This window comes from Atractosteus spatula, chromosome 5 (genome assembly GCF_055471065.1).
Source record: "Atractosteus spatula isolate fAtrSpa1 chromosome 5, fAtrSpa1.hap1, whole genome shotgun sequence".
NCBI classification, from domain to species: domain Eukaryota; kingdom Metazoa; phylum Chordata; class Actinopteri; order Semionotiformes; family Lepisosteidae; genus Atractosteus; species Atractosteus spatula.
This window is the reverse complement of record NC_142710.1, coordinates 6,145,605-6,162,764: the sequence shown is the minus strand read 5'-3', so window position 1 is coordinate 6,162,764 and position 17,160 is coordinate 6,145,605. Positions and strand designations below refer to the sequence as shown.

Here is a 17,160-nt window from a genome sequence, read left to right as displayed (position 1 = left end):
TTATCCCTTTACAAATAAAATGACATTTCTAATGTTTCAGCTTTTGTATTGAAATTGCTGTATTTGTGCAAGCAGAAAGAATGCAGCATGTTTGAATAAAAATGAACCAGAAAATAATAACCATTCAGGTAATTAAAATGAAAAAAAAACAAACATTCATAAATGTCTTTTTATTTCTTTGTGTTTTTTTTTCACACATGTCTTTTCTAAGACATGTTCACAACTTTAAAAAGTTATACAAATTAAGTGATGATATAAGCTGACGAATATAAAGAGGAAACATACTTAATACTCTGGTGTTAACTTATTTGGTTGAGGAAATAGTGCTGGTTGGAAATTAGTGCTGTCACACACACCCTCCACCCCATCACTTACAGTATGAGGAATTTATTACATGGAATCAGAAATTCCTTAATTCCTTCACTGTGTCTGTTGCTTTCAGTGACACAGCTCTGACTACATTTCAGCGCGGGGTGTCACCTGACAGTGGACCACAACTCTGTCTTCCACTAACTTGGGTTAACCTTTTTTTAATGTCATATAGTCACATTATCCCCATAGGTTCTGTATTTCGTAGTACATTCCAATCCCAATAGGGAACCCCTGGCCAAATTTCCCATTGGCCCTTACCAATCATGGCCTCGTAATAATCCCCATCTATGAATTGGCTTCATTACTCTCTGCTCTCCTCCCCACTGATAGCTGATGTGTGGTGAGTGTTCTGGCGCACTATGGCTGCCGTCGCATCATCCAGGTGGATGCTGCACATTGGTGGTGGTGGAGGAGAGACCCCATTACCTGTAAAGTGCTTTGAGTGGAGTGTCCAGAAAAGCGCTATATAAGTGTAAGCAATTATTATTATTATTATTATTATTATATGACTTTACAAATCTCTGCGAGCCTGTATAAGTGTGAGTCACCACTGCAAGCAGCTGTCCTGTTAAATGGATACTAATACAGTAGGAACCTGAGTCTTGCAATGTGTGAGACTGCATGTGACTCAAGCAGAAGTCATGGAAGACAGCGTTTGAACTCCTTGTTCCACCTGGGTTGGTAATGGGGTTATAGTATTGATCAGCAAGTGGTCACCACACAGTGAAAACACTCAAAGCAAACCAATGTACTCATAGTATCATATCAATCAATCATATGTCAATCAATCAATATGAAGTCTAGAATCAAAATAGACCATTGAGACAAATATGACATGCAACCAGAAATTCTTCCTTCACCGTGTCTGTTGCTTTTAGTGACACAGCTCTGACTACATTTCAGCATGGGGTATCACTTCAGGATTGACTACAACTCTTCCACTAACTTGGGTTAACATTTCCCACAAGATGGGATTCTGTAATAGGATCTGGATTTTACATCCCAATCCCAAAAGGGAATCATATGACTTTGCAGGGGGCCATGAGCTTGTGTTAGTGTGAGACACCATTGCAAGCAGATGTTCTTTTAAATGGATACTAATACAGTAGGAGTCTGAGTCTTGCAGAGAGTGAGACTATCAGACTCAAGTGGGTGTGATGTAAAACAGCGTTCACAGTCCCTATTCTACCTGTGCTGGTACTGGGGTCATGGCATTGATCAGCAAGTGGTCAGGTCACCCAACAATGAAAGCAATCAAAGCAAACCAATGTACTCATGGTATCTTATTAATCAACCACTTGTTGCATTGTAGATTCTGTGATTAAACCAGAGTTAAAGGTGAAGTCAGCTTCAGCCAGTGAAGAGCTCTGCAACATCTCTGCTACATGCACTGTCTATCAAGACAATTCTGTGTCCTACAACTGCCAGCAGACGCAATGCACTGACGTTAGAAGAGACTACATAGAGTCTGATGCCCTGGAGATTGTTGTCACTGTAGGGAACAGCAGTATTGTGTGCAAGGCGAGCAACAAAGTCAGCAAAGAGTCTCATTCGTTGGCTTTAAAAGATGTCTGTAAGTATGGCAAAAATAAGATAATTCACTTTGAGTCTGATCAGATAGATACTTTATTGATCCCGTGAGGGAAATTGCAGTGCAACAGCAGATTGCAACTGTAAACATCAGCTTACGGTATGATCTATTTAAATGTGAAAGGTTACAAAAAACATCAAAATCACTTACCATGACTAAATGATGAAACCCAAGATGAAAGTGAACTTTTATCTTGGGTTTCAAAGTCTGTTTTTTACTCAGCAAAAATGCTTCTGTTGTTTTGTTTTCATATTTTCCCCCACTTACCTGTAGTACTAAGAGATGCAATGAAAAAGTATGAAAACTTCAGTTCCATCACAAAAAATGGAGGATAAGTAAAGAATAAAATAAAGCCCCTGGGCTTTACTTTTAAATGTTAGTTTGCATAAGTAAGATTCATTTTAAACTCTGCAAATGAACATTTTTAATCATCCTGTGCCTTTCTTACCCATGCTCTCCCAGAGCTACCATACATGTAAGGAAGTACTTGTTTCCATTCTTGATAGGAAAATAATGCCTGTCATTTCAGGTACAAGCAGTGAGTCCCAGAACGGACCAGTGATCATTGGTGTAGAAAGTGAGATCGGCGCCATCTTGTTCATCTCTTTTCTGTGCATCTAAGTACGTGTTAGAGCTGCTAATTAAGGTGCTCTCTGTTCTCTGATACCATTACTCTACACCAATACCATTTTTCATTCAAACCTCTATTTATATATATATACAGATCCAGCTATTCAAAGTGAGCGAGGTATGCTGCCTTAAAACGTGGTGGACGTGGCGCAATATACCGAATCATACCGCATGTTTTTTAGGATAATAGTATCTGGAAGCACCTTGTAAAACCGCCAGGTGGAGCAATAAAGCTTAATGTCTCATGTACAGAATTGGAGCTGTCGCCAGAAAAACGCCCGGTTTCACATCCCGGTCCCTGTTGAGGGACAATCTTTTTCCAATTAAGAATTTAAGTTGGTTACTCTTTAAACTTTTAAGTATTTTAAACCGTGTATTACAGCATGTTAAACATTAAAAAGTCAGTGTATTTTATAAAAGCAAGATTGCTCAGTTGGACAAAAGTACACAACCTTCCACCTTCATCATAAATAAATTAATTATGCTTAATATTTTATGCATCAAAAGTCTTTAACTTGGTAACTTACAGTGGGTTCTGGTTTTAACGTGCTTTTTCTAACATTATTATGCTTATATTCTGTACTTCATAAGAAGTTATAATGTTTTATCCTTTTCTAAGAATACGTAGTAAGAACACCACTTGCTGTTACTGTAAAAAGAAAAATGTTGTAGTGATTTAATATCACTTTTTAGTTATATTAATATGGAATTGTTTAACTAAGCAGCTAAAGTATCACAATTGGACATTTTGGAAACATTTTGACATTCGTTTCTTTTTTAAAAAAAACTTCTATTGTCCTTGTAGTGGTAATGAGCACTGTAATGTAGCGAGCTGCACCCAGGCAGTTTGTTTCTCATATAGCCGAATGCATAAAAATAGTCCACTATTATAGCTTATTTTGAACATGATGTATCTCTTTCAGGTTTACATCCGAATTTAGAAAAATCTAGATTTTGTATGTCAGCAGCCAGTAATCAGCCATTAATTTAACTTGGAATTTAAAGAAAGGGTTTAAACTACTCTATATAGTACTAAATAGAACTGAACCTGGTCCGTCAGCGTCATTTAACAGGGAACCAGCTGGATGAATTATTATATGTGATGGTTTTGTGTTTAAGGATTTCTTCGTGGAAATCTTTAAATTAAACGAGGGAGGGGGGAAGGATTATTTTTTTACAATTGTCAGTAATTGGGGAACAGCTTATCAACACGATGGGCAAATTATTTTTTTAATTTTTAAAAACTAAATAAAAAATAAGATACAATGACGTGTTCCTGCCTAACTCAAACATTGCATGACTTTAAAAGCTGTAAAAAAATGGTTTAGATCAGTGGTTCTCAAACTGTGGTACACGTACCAGAAGTGGTACGCAGAGCGCCGCCAGCTGGTATACCATATGACCCTGGAACTTTGTTGTGTGTGCTGAAAATCGGGACGGGTTTTCATGTTTTCTATTTTAATACGTGTCCAATAAGCAGCCCACGTACTACGATACAGCGTGCGCTAATACTTGAGTGGACACAGAGCTACAATGTAATTCTCTTCCATTCTATAGGAATGCGTGCTACGAACGTAAGTGACCAATTGTATTTAAAAAAGCTATCTCCAGCAAATAGGGAGGCAGGAGAATGTGCGTGATTTTGGAACACCGCCAATCTTGTAAGCACGGGAAAGCATAGAAATGTGTGCTACGAACGCTGGTAATCTTGTGAGCACAGGAAAGCATGATACAGTAGATAACAGAAAAATATTTAAGAACTGTTCTAGGTAATTTTGAGAAAAATACACAGAGCGTCCCTGTGTTTCGCTCCCATGCGCATGAAATAAAAACTTCTTTTAACTTCTGAGACAGACTCCTGAAACTGAAACAGGGAAAAATGCAAGCTTGCAGATTGCTAAAGCAGGTAAGCCCCTCACTATTTTTGAAGAACCTTGTTTACCGTTGGCAAAAGAGCTGACACGTATTATGTGTGGAGAAAAAATTGTTAAACAGCTCGATCTGCTGCCCCCTCTGAAAGACACAGTCACTTATAGAATTATTGAAATGGCGGATGATATCAAAAGTATGCTGGTAGAGCGCGTTAAGATGAGCAGATGCTTCTCACTGCAATTAGATGAGTCTGTAGTCGATTTGGCCAGTTTGCTCGTTTACGTTGGATACTAGTTTGAGGGTATGTCCCATGAGTACTTTCTGTTCGGTAAGCCGCTACCAACAGGAATTACAGGAGAGCACATATTTCAGCTTCTGAATGAATTTATCGAAGAGAATGGCATTGACTGGATAAAATGCGTCTGAGTTTGTACAGACGGTGCTAGAGCAATGACAAGCCGACACAGCGGTGTAGTTGCACGAATTAGAGAGGTTGCTCCAGAAATGTATGGACGCAATGCAACATCCACCGTGAGACCTTTGCCATCAAGAAAATGCCTGACGATTTAAAATTCTGTTCCACTCTGTTGTGAATTGTATCAAGGCTCGAAAAATGAATTCACATCTGCTTTGCTCGACTAAGCAGGCAAACCCCTCTCACTGAAATGGTGCTTTTTTATTGTTTATTTTTATTTGTTGTTGTTCCTGTTTTTTTTTCTGTAAAGTGCTTTGAGAAGCCACCTCTAAAGGCGCTATATCAAATAAAGTTTATTATTATAATATTTATTATATGTGTATGTGAGTGTGTGTGCACACGCGGGCTCATGTTGGTCATTGAGAATTTCTGGGGTTCCTATGAAAAGATGACTTGGAGGTGGTACTTGGATGCTTTGGTTTGATCAGGGGTGGTACTTGGTCCACTGAACCACTGATCTAGAAGATCAATTACTGTATAGCTAATAATGAGTGAGTCTCTACTAAATATTCTAAATGCTTTTATAATACTTGACTGTTGGTCTTTAGTAATACTTTGTTGAATGTAGTAATACTTTGTTGAATTCATTCATAATATGATTCATATTCATTTAGAATAATAAAACTTATTTATAAAGCACCTTTCCAAATCTGAGGATGCTGTACAAGTGGCAATTAATTATTGCTGTAATCCAGAGCAAGTGGAAGAGTTTAAACTGAGCTAAGGTTTGCCTGATGCAAATTATTAAGTTTAAAATATATCAAAGAAATGTACAGTATATTTGAATAAAGCTTTTATTATAACTGTGTCCATCACCGAAAAGCCAGAGTTACAAAATTGCAAGTCAGTAAATGTAGTTCAGGTGGAGAGCTGCGTCAGCATGTGTAGTCTGCAAAGGAACAAGTAATAGGTTTACTCCACACTGAAAAGAGAAGAAAGAAAACACAACGTTTCGGCTGTGGAGCCTTCTTCGGGTGTACGAGTACACGTAAAAGCATCTTTTTATTGGAATGAAGCAATTCATATCAACTGTTTCTATTTTGTTTTTGTAGAACAATCAGAAAGCAATTTTGACAACTTGTTGGGACTCGGTGGAGAACAAACATATTCATGCAATGTTCATGCAAAGACACAAGGGGGCAGTATTGTTCCACACAAGCACAGGCAAGAGACCGTCTCATGATGAACTTATCCCACGCTTAAATAAGTTTGGGGATTGCCATTAGTGTCCTGTTTTCTTGCCTCCTTTACTACTGGTGATTAGATCCCCTGAAATAAAGTCATTAGAATTTTTCTCATTGAAATTTTTCAACGTCTGAAACAGATCTTCTGATTTGCTGCATTTGGGGATACCCAGCAAGTATATTGAGACAAACGTTGATTTTATTCAGCTCTGGAGCAGGCTAAAGAGTATAATTATTTTTGGTACTATTTTCAAAAAAAGTGTTGCAATCCTATTTCCTGTTTATAAATATCAACTAAGCAATTTTATTTTGCACACGTCAGTGTGTGGTTTCATCAAATGAAAAATGAGTTTTTGGTGGAGGACAAGTTCATTATTTGCCAATTCTCAATGTCATATTGAAAGTGTGGTTTAGAAACTGTACTTTGACTGACACTGGCACTTTATTCCGTTTATTCAGAGTCACAGCCGTCTGAAGGTGCAAAGAAAAATGGAGCTGGTCCTTTTCACCTGTCTGCTCTTTCTCTGGCCAGTAGCAGGTAAAGGTGGCTTTTTGATTTTCTGTATTTAATAGTCATTGTTAAAAATTTTCATCTATAATTCTTCGATACCAAATAACTGTCTAAACACTTGTCAGGGATTCATAGAAGTTATAAATGCAAATCTCATTGTAATCAGTTTTTGTGTACTATTATGCTTTTTCCTTCTAACAATATGGTTCCAAAACTCATTTTTACTTGTTGCATTTCTAATATAGGACATACAGTATATGATAAAAAATATTATGGATTTTTAATAAATTGGTCAAATGCTTCTTCTTTTGACTGATTAAGTAACTTTCTTTATTTCCTTATTTTCTATTTCCATATGGCACTTACTCTACTGGAGCAGAATATGTTTTCTTTACATGTAAATGAACCTTTAAGCCTTATTGGACTAATTCATAATTTTTGGTCAGTTGGCAGAAATGCAGTGTGTAAAAAAGGGAGCTCAGCTCATAAATGAAAATGACATTGCATTTAGTCTTTTCTGGAAAAAATACTTAAAATAATAATTGCTGTGATATTATATAGTTATAATTTAACATTATGAAGTGACCAATAAGAAAAGTTTGTGAAGTGTAGGGAGGGTTAGACTCAAGTTAGTCAGCAGCCTTAGACTCAAGTTAAATCACAGCTTCCAAATATCAATTTCAGTAGCTCAGTCAAATCCTAGTTAATGCACCATGGAGAGGAAATACACAGTTTATTTAATGTAAGAAGCCAGGCTGAGAAAATGACAGCTTTACTGTGAATAACTCCCTCTTGTTTCACAAGGAATGAGCCAGGGAGCAGCTGCAAAGGTGAAGATGAGCTGGATGGAGGGGGGAGAGAAAAGATCCCCAGACAGGGCAAGATAATTAGAGATATTCAGGCAGTGGAGAACAGAAACGGGCAAGATTTAAACTACACCCCCTTCCGAACCTCTGTACAAAAACACATACTGTACAAAGGTGTCGATGGCTGCTCTTGATCCTTTTTACTAAACCCTTTTGTCCAAGTCCAGTTGTTATCAAAGGCAGGTGATCTGCTGGGTTAATGAAGTTAATAATTCACACTTGAATCACGACTCAAAACAACATTGCGGGAGAACATTATCACACTTTATGCAACAACAAAATAGCTGGACCACACATTTAAAATTAAAAGGAAGAAGAAAAGTAACAGCTCTGAGAATGTTAACAGTGGTAAACTCAGAACCGAAAACAGAAAAGCACATGAGTCCGACACCACTAAAAATAATTGAATGTAAAAGAACATGTGAAGGGTCACCCATGCTGAAAGGTAAGAAAAAGAAACACAATGTTTCGGGTGTGGAGCCTTTTGCAATTGTGAAGGAGAGAGGGGAATTAGGCTTGGGAGAAGACTATTAAGAAAGGGTAAGGGAGGAGCAGTTGAGAAGGAGGATCCAAACTCATGAAGGAAAGGAGAACAGGTGAGAAAATCTGAAAATGAGTAGAGAGGATTTATAAGGAGATGAGTCCGTGATGATTTAATGTGGCCCATTTAGATCCCTCTCTCTGAACTGGCTTCATCACTCTGCTCTCCTCCCCACTGATACCTGGTGTGTGGGGAGAGTACTGGAGCATCATCCAGGTGGGGCTGCATACTGGTGGGGGTGGAGGAGATCCCTATTACCTGTAAAGAGCTTTGAGCAGAGTGTAGAGAAAAGCGCTATATAAGTGTAAGGAATTCTTATTATTGTGATGACAATTTGTGGCTGTTGCCTGGAAGTCTTTAACGGAGCAACTTCTCTTGTGTTGTGATGTCTTTTCCTAAAGAAAAGTTTCCAATTTTTACTACATCCTCCTGGAGAGATTCACAGGCCATATCCAAATGATCTACAGTAACACCAGGTCTTGTCCTTCTAGTCACTCAATTACTATGTTGTACTGCATACTGATAGTAAATGTACACGGTAGGAGAATCATCTCATGAATTTCAGTCACATACTCACCATAAAGCTGTGATCACCAGTCCTGCAGCTTGCTTTCCACGCTTTCTGGAATACAGTATGTAGATTTGATTAGAGATTTGTTTTAAGTTGAATTCTGGGTATGTATTTTAATTAACATATCGTCCAATCACATCGCTACTAAGGTCAGAACTAAGTTACCACTTGTAATTGCAGCTTTCGAAGTCAAATCAAAGCTATCCATAGCTATCATGCCCATATTGGGATTGGTCAGCAGAACTGTGGATCTTAGAACTGGGGAATCTTGGAATTCAAAAAACATTTTTAATGTAATTTGCTTTATATTTTTCCTTATATTTCGAGGGTGGCATAGCATAGTCAGTAAATCTCTTGAGTCACGACTAGTGGGTTGTAGGTTCAAGTCTCATCTGCATGGTTTCTGTTGATAGGCACGTTGGAGGGTACAGTACATCTTTTTGTCCCTTAGAATTTAGATGACATTTCTAATGTTTCAGCTTTTGCACTTGTAGTTCTGTATTTTTGTAAGTGGGAAGAAAGCGTTTGTGTTTAAATAAAAAAGGAACCAGAGAATATTACTGATAAAGGCAGTAAAAAAAAAACAAAACATTCAGGAGTACTGCCAGGAATGTCTTTTCAGTCATCATTATGTCTTTTCATTTTACCATCTTTTTCACATCTACCTACTGTATACCTGTTAGGGGAAATGTCAATAACTTAAAATATTTGCAGTTAAGAACCAAAATTAAATTGCATAGAATATATACAGTATATATTTGCTTGTGCTCCATGAGCATTGTAATTTCAAAAACAAGCTCCACATGGACAGAACTATCATACCTGTACAATATTTAGAAGTATTCTAAATTTATACAAAGGAATACAAGGTTTACATCAGGTCAAACAGATAGTAGAGTGAGTTAAAAATAGTTAAAAATTACTGTTATTATTAAATAATTATATTTAAATATTCAATAATAAAATATAAAGATGATTAATTATTATACTGAATGCTGAGTGAAGTACATTGCAGTAATAAAAATGTAAACTTGTGTCCTACAGTATGTCATTGCTGTTTTATTCAGCTACACAGTTTAAAATGTTTTGAGTTATATAGAATTCACTGTGTCAGTCTGTTGATAGGTTTAAATTCATATAACTTTCTGTGTTTCCTGATTATTATATGAAATAACGTGACCAGGAAAAAAGGAAGAGATCAGGAAGAGAGAGAGAGTGTGCAGCAAGTGTAAATGAGACTGTTAAAAAAATAATCTGTCTACAGAAAAATCTGTCTCTATTCCAAAGTCCATCCTTTCAGGCAAAGCGTTTAACCACCATCGCACGAACCCTACGGTTACAATAGTACTGCTCGGTTTGGGAATTGAACCCACAGCCTTTCGCTTAAAAGTACCGAGACATCCCCACTTGCATTATACAGTAAAAATCTACCAGTGTACTCTGAAAACCACTTGCAGATAATTATTGAAAACATCTTTTTATCATCCTCTTCAAAACCACTAAGACTATATGATATTAACTGGTCTTAAAAAAACATTTTAGTTTTTTTAAGTCTTTAGTGATTCTTGATATACAGTAACGATTAGGAAATTGTCAGGGCAGCCTCCTTCGGGTTAGCGGTTGCCCTGGGTAATCATCACATTCTCAGGGGCTCATGGTTTTCCAGGGTTTTGCTGCTCTGACTGGATCACCTTTTGGTGATCCAAGTAATTTCGCTTATTATTCTATTCCCCCTTTTCTATCGACAGCCTAGGCTCTGATTTGATGGGATTTTTTTTTTTCCCCGCCTCGCCCAGATTTGACCTAGCACTATTTGCCCTCTTCACATTCCCGTGCTGAGCTAGACAGTCTTTTTTCTGCACATAAGTACCCGCTGTCTGCTGGATGACGGTGAGATCGCAGACGTCTTCCCTGTGACAAACGGAGTAAAGCAGGAGTGTGTGCTCGCCCCAGCACTGATCAGCATGATGTTCTCAGCCATGCAGTTCGACGCTTTTCGCAACAGTGAGGAAGGCACCCACATCAGATACAGGACAGGGTGAAGGAGATGGTCATTGGGGACTTCCTTTTTGTCGATGACTGCACACTCAATGCCGCCAGCGAGCAGGACATGCAAGCCAGCATGGACAGGTCCTCTGCAGCATGCAACAACTTCAGTCTCACAATCAGCACACAAAAAGACAGAAGCGATGTACCAGCCTGCCTCCCGGTAAGCCCCATCAGAAACCCTGCATCAAAGCCAAGGGATCAACACTCAACGTCTTAGATAGCTTCATCTATCTTGGCAGTAATCTATCCAGGCATGTGAACATAGATGAAGAAATTAACCACAGAATTGCTAAGGCCAGCAGTGCAGGTTGCAAGCCAACTTCTGGGAATGTACAAGTATTAGTCTCAACACAAAGCTGAAAGTCTACCAGGCTATAGTACTACCAATGCTACTTTATGCATGCAAACGATGGACCATCTACAGCAGACATGTCAGACAATTGAATCACGTCCACATGACGTGCCTACGCAAAGTGCTGAAAATCAGGTGGCATGATAAGATCCCTGACACAGGAGTCTGGACAGGCACAGGTCAGCACAACATTCACACCCTGCTGCAGAAGACTTGGGCCAGATGGGCTGGACATGTCCTACACATGGACAATGAGCGTCTTCCCAAGAAGCTCTTGTACGGTGAACCGGCGGAGGGAAAGAACCCAGTTGGGAGACCCAGGATGCACTTTAAGGACAGTCCATGTCCATGGCTTTTCACTAAACCTCCATGAAAAGCCTAGGAATCTCCGCCGGCATCAGGGAAAGCCTGGCATCTGATCGCACAGCATGGCGCAGCCCAATCCTCAATGGAACAGGGGCTGCAGAAAAAATGACACATAGCCGAGGCCGAAAGTATGCATGAGACACGAAAAAGCCAGAGCTGTCAGCGCCTCCATCGCAGCAAACACTGGTCTTACACGCCGTATTTGTGGTAGAGACATCCGTGCCCAGATTAGAATCATCAGCCACCTCAGGACACATTTAAATCAATTTTAATAATCTCTTGATAGTCATGGTCTTCATCGACATTGATGGATGAACAAATGAAGTACCAGCCTCATGACGGCCCCGAATTCCATTTCTCTCTCTTTTTTTTACAAGGCTCGTTATTCAGTTTCTCCGTGCCGAAGCCCCCATTATTTTTATTATATCAGGACGCTCGCCATTTGGTTTCGTCGTTCCCACGGGCTTTGCGGCAGTTATTTTTTTCCCCTTCACCCTGCACTTCACCCTTGGCAGCAGTTTTCAGCTCCGGCGTCACCCAGCGCACTAAGCCAGCCCTTGCTCTGCGCAGCCGTCTCTGCGGCCTCCCCAGAGCTTCTCCCTGCGCTTCAGCCTCAAGTCAGCTCTGGCTCCGCGCGGTAGTCTCAGCAGCCTCAAGTCTGCCCCTCTAAGGACTCCTTTCCCAGGACGCCCGCAACTCAGTTTCTCCCATACACGGGACTGTGTTTTCTGACCGGCTGATTCTGTCAGACAGCAGCCTTGGCTCTAGTCTTCCTCTCTGCGCAGCGGCCTCAGCTCCCAGCATCACCTGGCACTCCAGCCTCTGTTCCTGTGTCGTCCGGCGCTCCCAGCTGACTCTCGGCCTCCCCCGGCACAGCACGGCTTCGGCTACTAGCCTGCGCCCTGCATCGACCTGAGACGGCAGTCTCTATTCCAGCCAGCACCTTTTCTATGCTTTTTTTTCACTACTTACCGTGTCGACCCTCCAGTTTGCCGACCTGCGCTATTAGGGCTTTTTCCATACCCTAGACCCCCTTTTTCCAACCGGCTTTGTGCAACAGCCTTTTTTCGCTGGGGATGTAGTTCGTATGGCTTCTCCTGGGATCATCACTCCCCCCCCCCCATTACTGGCCAGCCTGGGCTGATCAGCCCCGTCAGCCGGTAACTCATTCTCCTTTTCACGCTTCACTTTTCCCTCTCCGGTCTCTTGCACTGGGGTTCTGACAAATCACCAGCTACAACATTACAGAAAGTTTTTCACTGATACAGTATTTGCGTTGAAGATATAATATTCCTATTTATACTAGAATATCTTGATCTATTAGGGGCTATTTTATGTGTTCAAGCTGTATAAATAGCTGCAGTACAAGTAGCAATATTAGTGCTTCTCCTATTCTGATATTTGTACATTTCTTAAGCTATGCAGAATTAATCATTTGTAGTGTTTATGTTTTGGAAACAGTTACCCATATCTTATATCATGTAAGTATGCTTTAATTTTTCAACCATACAACTGGCAAATCAGTTCTGGAATTTCAAAAGTATGCACCACACAAGAAGGAGTAAATACCTTTAAAAAATGACACTGACCACATGAAGACATGAAAAATTTTAAGGACTGCTGCTATTTTTAAGACAGCCTGGTTATTCAATCTATAATGTTCATCGATACATTGATCCTCTCTCTCTATACATACACTATATACAGTATAGACATTTAAGGCTGAAATTATGTATAAAGCTAATATTGTTTTTCCATTTCCAGGTACTGAATCTGAACAAGTAATTGACCGCTATGGTTTAAAAGGAAAGCCTTACCTTCTGGATGTGGAAGGAGTGAAGCCAGCAGGAAACAGAAAATTTTACTGGAGGTTCAACACTTCTAAAACTATACTGGAATACACATTCAAGATTGATTATCTCGACATTTTTCCTCACTATGAGAGTAAAGTGATGTTTTTTAAGACAAACTTTTTGCTACAAATTAATAAACTGGAGGAATCAGATAATGGATTTTACACAGCAATAATACAAGACAAAGAAGGAACTGACAAAAGCATTGTAACTTACAGATTAATCCCCCAAGGTACATGTTTTAACCTTATAAATGTTACAGTTATGTGGTTTCTGTGGACATATGTTTTTGTTCTGACTTCAGTTCAGTAGACAATATGAAGTCTAGAATCAAAATAGACCATTGAGACAAATATGCAACCAGAAATTCTTCCTTCACTGTGTCTGATGCTTTCAGTGACACAGCTCTGACAACATTTCAGCATGGGGTATCACTTCAGGATTGACTACAACTCTTCCACTAACTTGGGTTAACCTTTATCATTTCTTGTAATATGATTATCTGATAAGATCTGAATTTTGCTGTGTGACCAAATCCCAAAAGGGAATCATATGACCTTGCAGGGGCCTGTGAGCCTGTGTTAGTGTGAGACACCATTGCAAGCAGCTGTTCTTTTAAATGGATGCTAATACAGTAGGAGTCTGAGTCTTGCAGAGAGTGAGACTATCAGACTCAAGTGGGTATGATGTAAAACAGCGTTCACAGTCCCTATTCTACCCGTGCTGGTACTGGGGTCATGGCATTGATCAGCAAGTGGTCAGGTCACCCAGCAATGAAAGCATTCAAAGCAAACCAATGTACCCGTCGTATCAAATTAATCAACCACTTGTTGCATTGTAGATTCTGTGATTAAACCAGAGTTAAAGGTGAAGTCAGCTTCAGCCAGTGAAGAGCTCTGCAACATCTCTGCTACATGCACTGTCGGTCAAGACAATTCTGTGTCCTACAATTGCCAGCAGACGCAATGCACTGAAGTGAGACGAGACTACATAGAGTCGGATGCCCTGGAGATCGTTGTCACTGTAGAGAACAGCAGTATTGTGTGCAAGGCCAGCAACAAAGTCAGCAAAGAGTCTCATTCGTTGGCTTTAAAAGATGTCTGTAAGTATGGCAAAAACACCATCATTCACGTTGAGCCTGTGAACTCGGTACGTGCATTCTAAGTGCAAGTTATTAGTTTTGCAAGGAAGACCAGTTTATGGAATATTTAAATGTGCAAGGTTACAAAAAGCAAAAAGCATCACTGTGCAGTTTGAAAGCGGCTGGTATTACTGTATGTTCCTCTTCTATACAGCTTCTATACTTCTATACAGAATACATTATTTAAGAGTAATGAAACTGAACATTTATCATGGGTATCCATGTTTATCTTCTACTCAGTAAAAATCCCTCCATGGTTTTGTTTGATCTTTTCCCGCTAACTTGCAGTTTAGTGTTGCAGCACAAAGTATGAAAACCTCTATTCCGAAGAAGATGATGGATGTCTTCAACCTTGATGGAAAGTGATGAGAATAGTTTGAGAGAACAGTTTTGATTTAGGTTGTATAAATGAGATGTATTTTAACCTCTGTTCATGTACTGTTACAACAGCCAGTGCCTTCATTACCAGTGTTCTTTCACAGCTACTGCACCTGTAAGGAAATAATGTACTTGTTTCCGTTATTGATGGGAAAACAGTATCTGACAGTATCTGTCATTTCAGGTAAAAACAGCGAGCCCCACAACGCAGCAGTGATCATTGGTGTGGCGAGTGGGATCAGTGTTGTCGTGACCTTCTTTGTTCTGAGCATCATCTATGTATGTGTTAAAAAAAATCATAGCGCTACTAATCAAGGTACTAATCTGCCATGCTACTGCCTCAAAGTGTCTGACCATTAAAGTGAATGATGTGTGCATGATGTACAGTATAACAGTGAATTTGCTACTGTTACTACTCATGCGTGGAATGCTCTACTTTTGTGACATGTAACAGAAAAAGCAAAACCGACATTTAACAGGCCGAGGAAATGCTACCATCTGCTATGAATTTCTACTAACCTTCTCTGTTTTTACCTTGTTTAACAAAATTATTGAAGACTACATTTTAAACTGGAATATTTTTCTAGAAGACATCTCGACTTTCTAAGATTTACTATAGATGACATTTAAAATGAACAGGAAGGCCCACAAAGGCCAAAGCAAAGATGTGTTGTCTGTTACTCTCTTCCTCTTAAATGTCTGTGTGGTATTAACCTCTAATTATCATCCCTCCATTGATAAAGGGTACAATTGCACATTTTACCATTTGTCCACAGCCCAGTTTGTTTACCACAGCAACATCATAGCACAAAAACAACTTAGTTTAACCCTTATATCTATACATAATATATACCGCAATACAAACACTATCAGCCTTCAGATAGACAGCTGAATAAGGAACTCCTCACAGAACTTGAATGTCTTTGGTTATGCCCTTGCAATATACAGTATACAGTACATATATCAGATATTTGAAATAGTGTAGAAACAGTATACTGTATATTACCATGACCGGTTCTGCTCATGAGTATTTTACACTATTTTCATTACGAAAAATATAAGCGCACCAATAACAAATAGAATAGTATCATCTCATTTTCTGTTTAAGTTTCATTATGTCACTTTGCAGAAAAATCTGAAAAACTGGACATGATAAATTAACTGAAACGTTTGAAGTTACTATAAGTATATAAGAGACACACGTACTGTATTTCCGATCAGACATGTGTACTGTATGTTTGTTAGATACATGGCTGATTCCTTGATATTTTACTGTATGCCTGCCCTTTGAGAAAGACATTATATTCATTTCTTTGCAGTTTTGGTTTTGCTTTGTTTCTAACTTGTCTCCTTTTTCCTGAACTGCTCAGATGGAAATCTAGAGGACATCTACACTACATATTCTACAGTACAGGTATTCTTCTCCTTCCTCTTATTATATCTGGTACTAAAAACGGTAGCAGCAGGAGTGGTACACATTACACAAGATTCCTGATGAATTACTGTACATTCCTAATTCATTTGTTCCTAAATGTTCTAATCTAAAGCAAATTATCCATATCAAAATGGTAATCATGGAAATATCACACTAAACAAAACTATCAAAAAACACGGGAAAAATGAACTTTAAAAATATAATTGTAATAATATTCATGATCATTTTTTATAAAGACTACATAAAACATGTAATTACTAAGTATTTTGTGAATGAGTTGAAAGCCATGATCGCCTTTTCCGTCTAAGGCTTTGAACTCTCCGATGGAGAAAACCTGACAATTTGCTGAGCGTGTGATTGTAATTCTGGATCTTTGTTTTCCTTTCTGAATAGGAGACCGCTGTGCCCCCTCCTGTCGAGACTCTGTATGCAGCTCTGGGACCAGCAGGAGGTCAGAGAAAACCAGTGGAACATCCTGAGGAGACGACCATATATTGTACTGTACAGGGGGCTCACATGAACTCTTAGTGTTCAGCTGAGGACTGGGTGATCTGTGAAAAACAGGTTTGGAGACCACACAGACCTTCCACCTGATCCCGTTTCACTTTGACCTTCTTTTGGAAATCCCGTGAATGTCCTGAGGATTGAACATCATGGTTCGAGATTTGGTTCCTCACTTGAGAAAACCAGCAAGCCAGTGCTGGGCCCGGCATTCGAAAACAGTCGCTGAAATGAGACAAAGTAACGAGGATGTTACAGCTGTCAGATGATTTAAGTAGATTCTCATATCATGATCATTACTGGTGGAAAATGTTATTTTCAATAGAAGAGACCTGTTATGGGATCCGGGTGCTGTCCATTGCCTAGAGGTTCACAGATCACCACCAAAAAGATCTAGTGCATCTTAGAATCCACACTCGTGCATTCTAAATGAACCCTGGATCTCCTTCAGAAATCTTCTACAAACGTAGAC

General features: G+C 39.2%; 1 protein-coding gene across 1 annotated transcript; it reads left to right on the top strand.

Annotated features, from left to right (window-relative positions):
* The first annotated feature begins 6,465 nt into the window (after positions 1-6,465).
* LOC148833691 (SLAM family member 5-like) lies at positions 6,466-16,827 on the top strand. Its single transcript, XM_088916474.1, has 6 exons — positions 6,466-6,662; positions 13,145-13,465; positions 14,075-14,335; positions 14,937-15,068; positions 16,123-16,166; positions 16,581-16,827. Exons 1-6 carry the CDS (start codon positions 6,614-6,616, stop codon positions 16,713-16,715), a joined length of 942 nt encoding a protein of 313 aa, XP_088772600.1. The 5' UTR covers positions 6,466-6,613; the 3' UTR covers positions 16,716-16,827.
* The last annotated feature ends 333 nt before the right edge of the window (positions 16,828-17,160 follow it).

What these genes read in the sequence shown, in the direction of transcription:
- LOC148833691 (XM_088916474.1), top strand. Translation starts at nt 6,614, where the DNA reads ATGGAGCTGGTCCTTTTCACCTGTCTGCTCTTTCTCTGGCCAGTAGCA. An exon ending in CTTTCTCTGGCCAGTAGCAG is followed by an intron (nt 6,663 to 13,144) that starts GTAAAGGTGGCT and finishes TTCCATTTCCAG; the next exon opens with GTACTGAATCTGAACAAGTA. An exon ending in TTACAGATTAATCCCCCAAG is followed by an intron (nt 13,466 to 14,074) that starts GTACATGTTTTA and finishes GTTGCATTGTAG; the next exon opens with ATTCTGTGATTAAACCAGAG.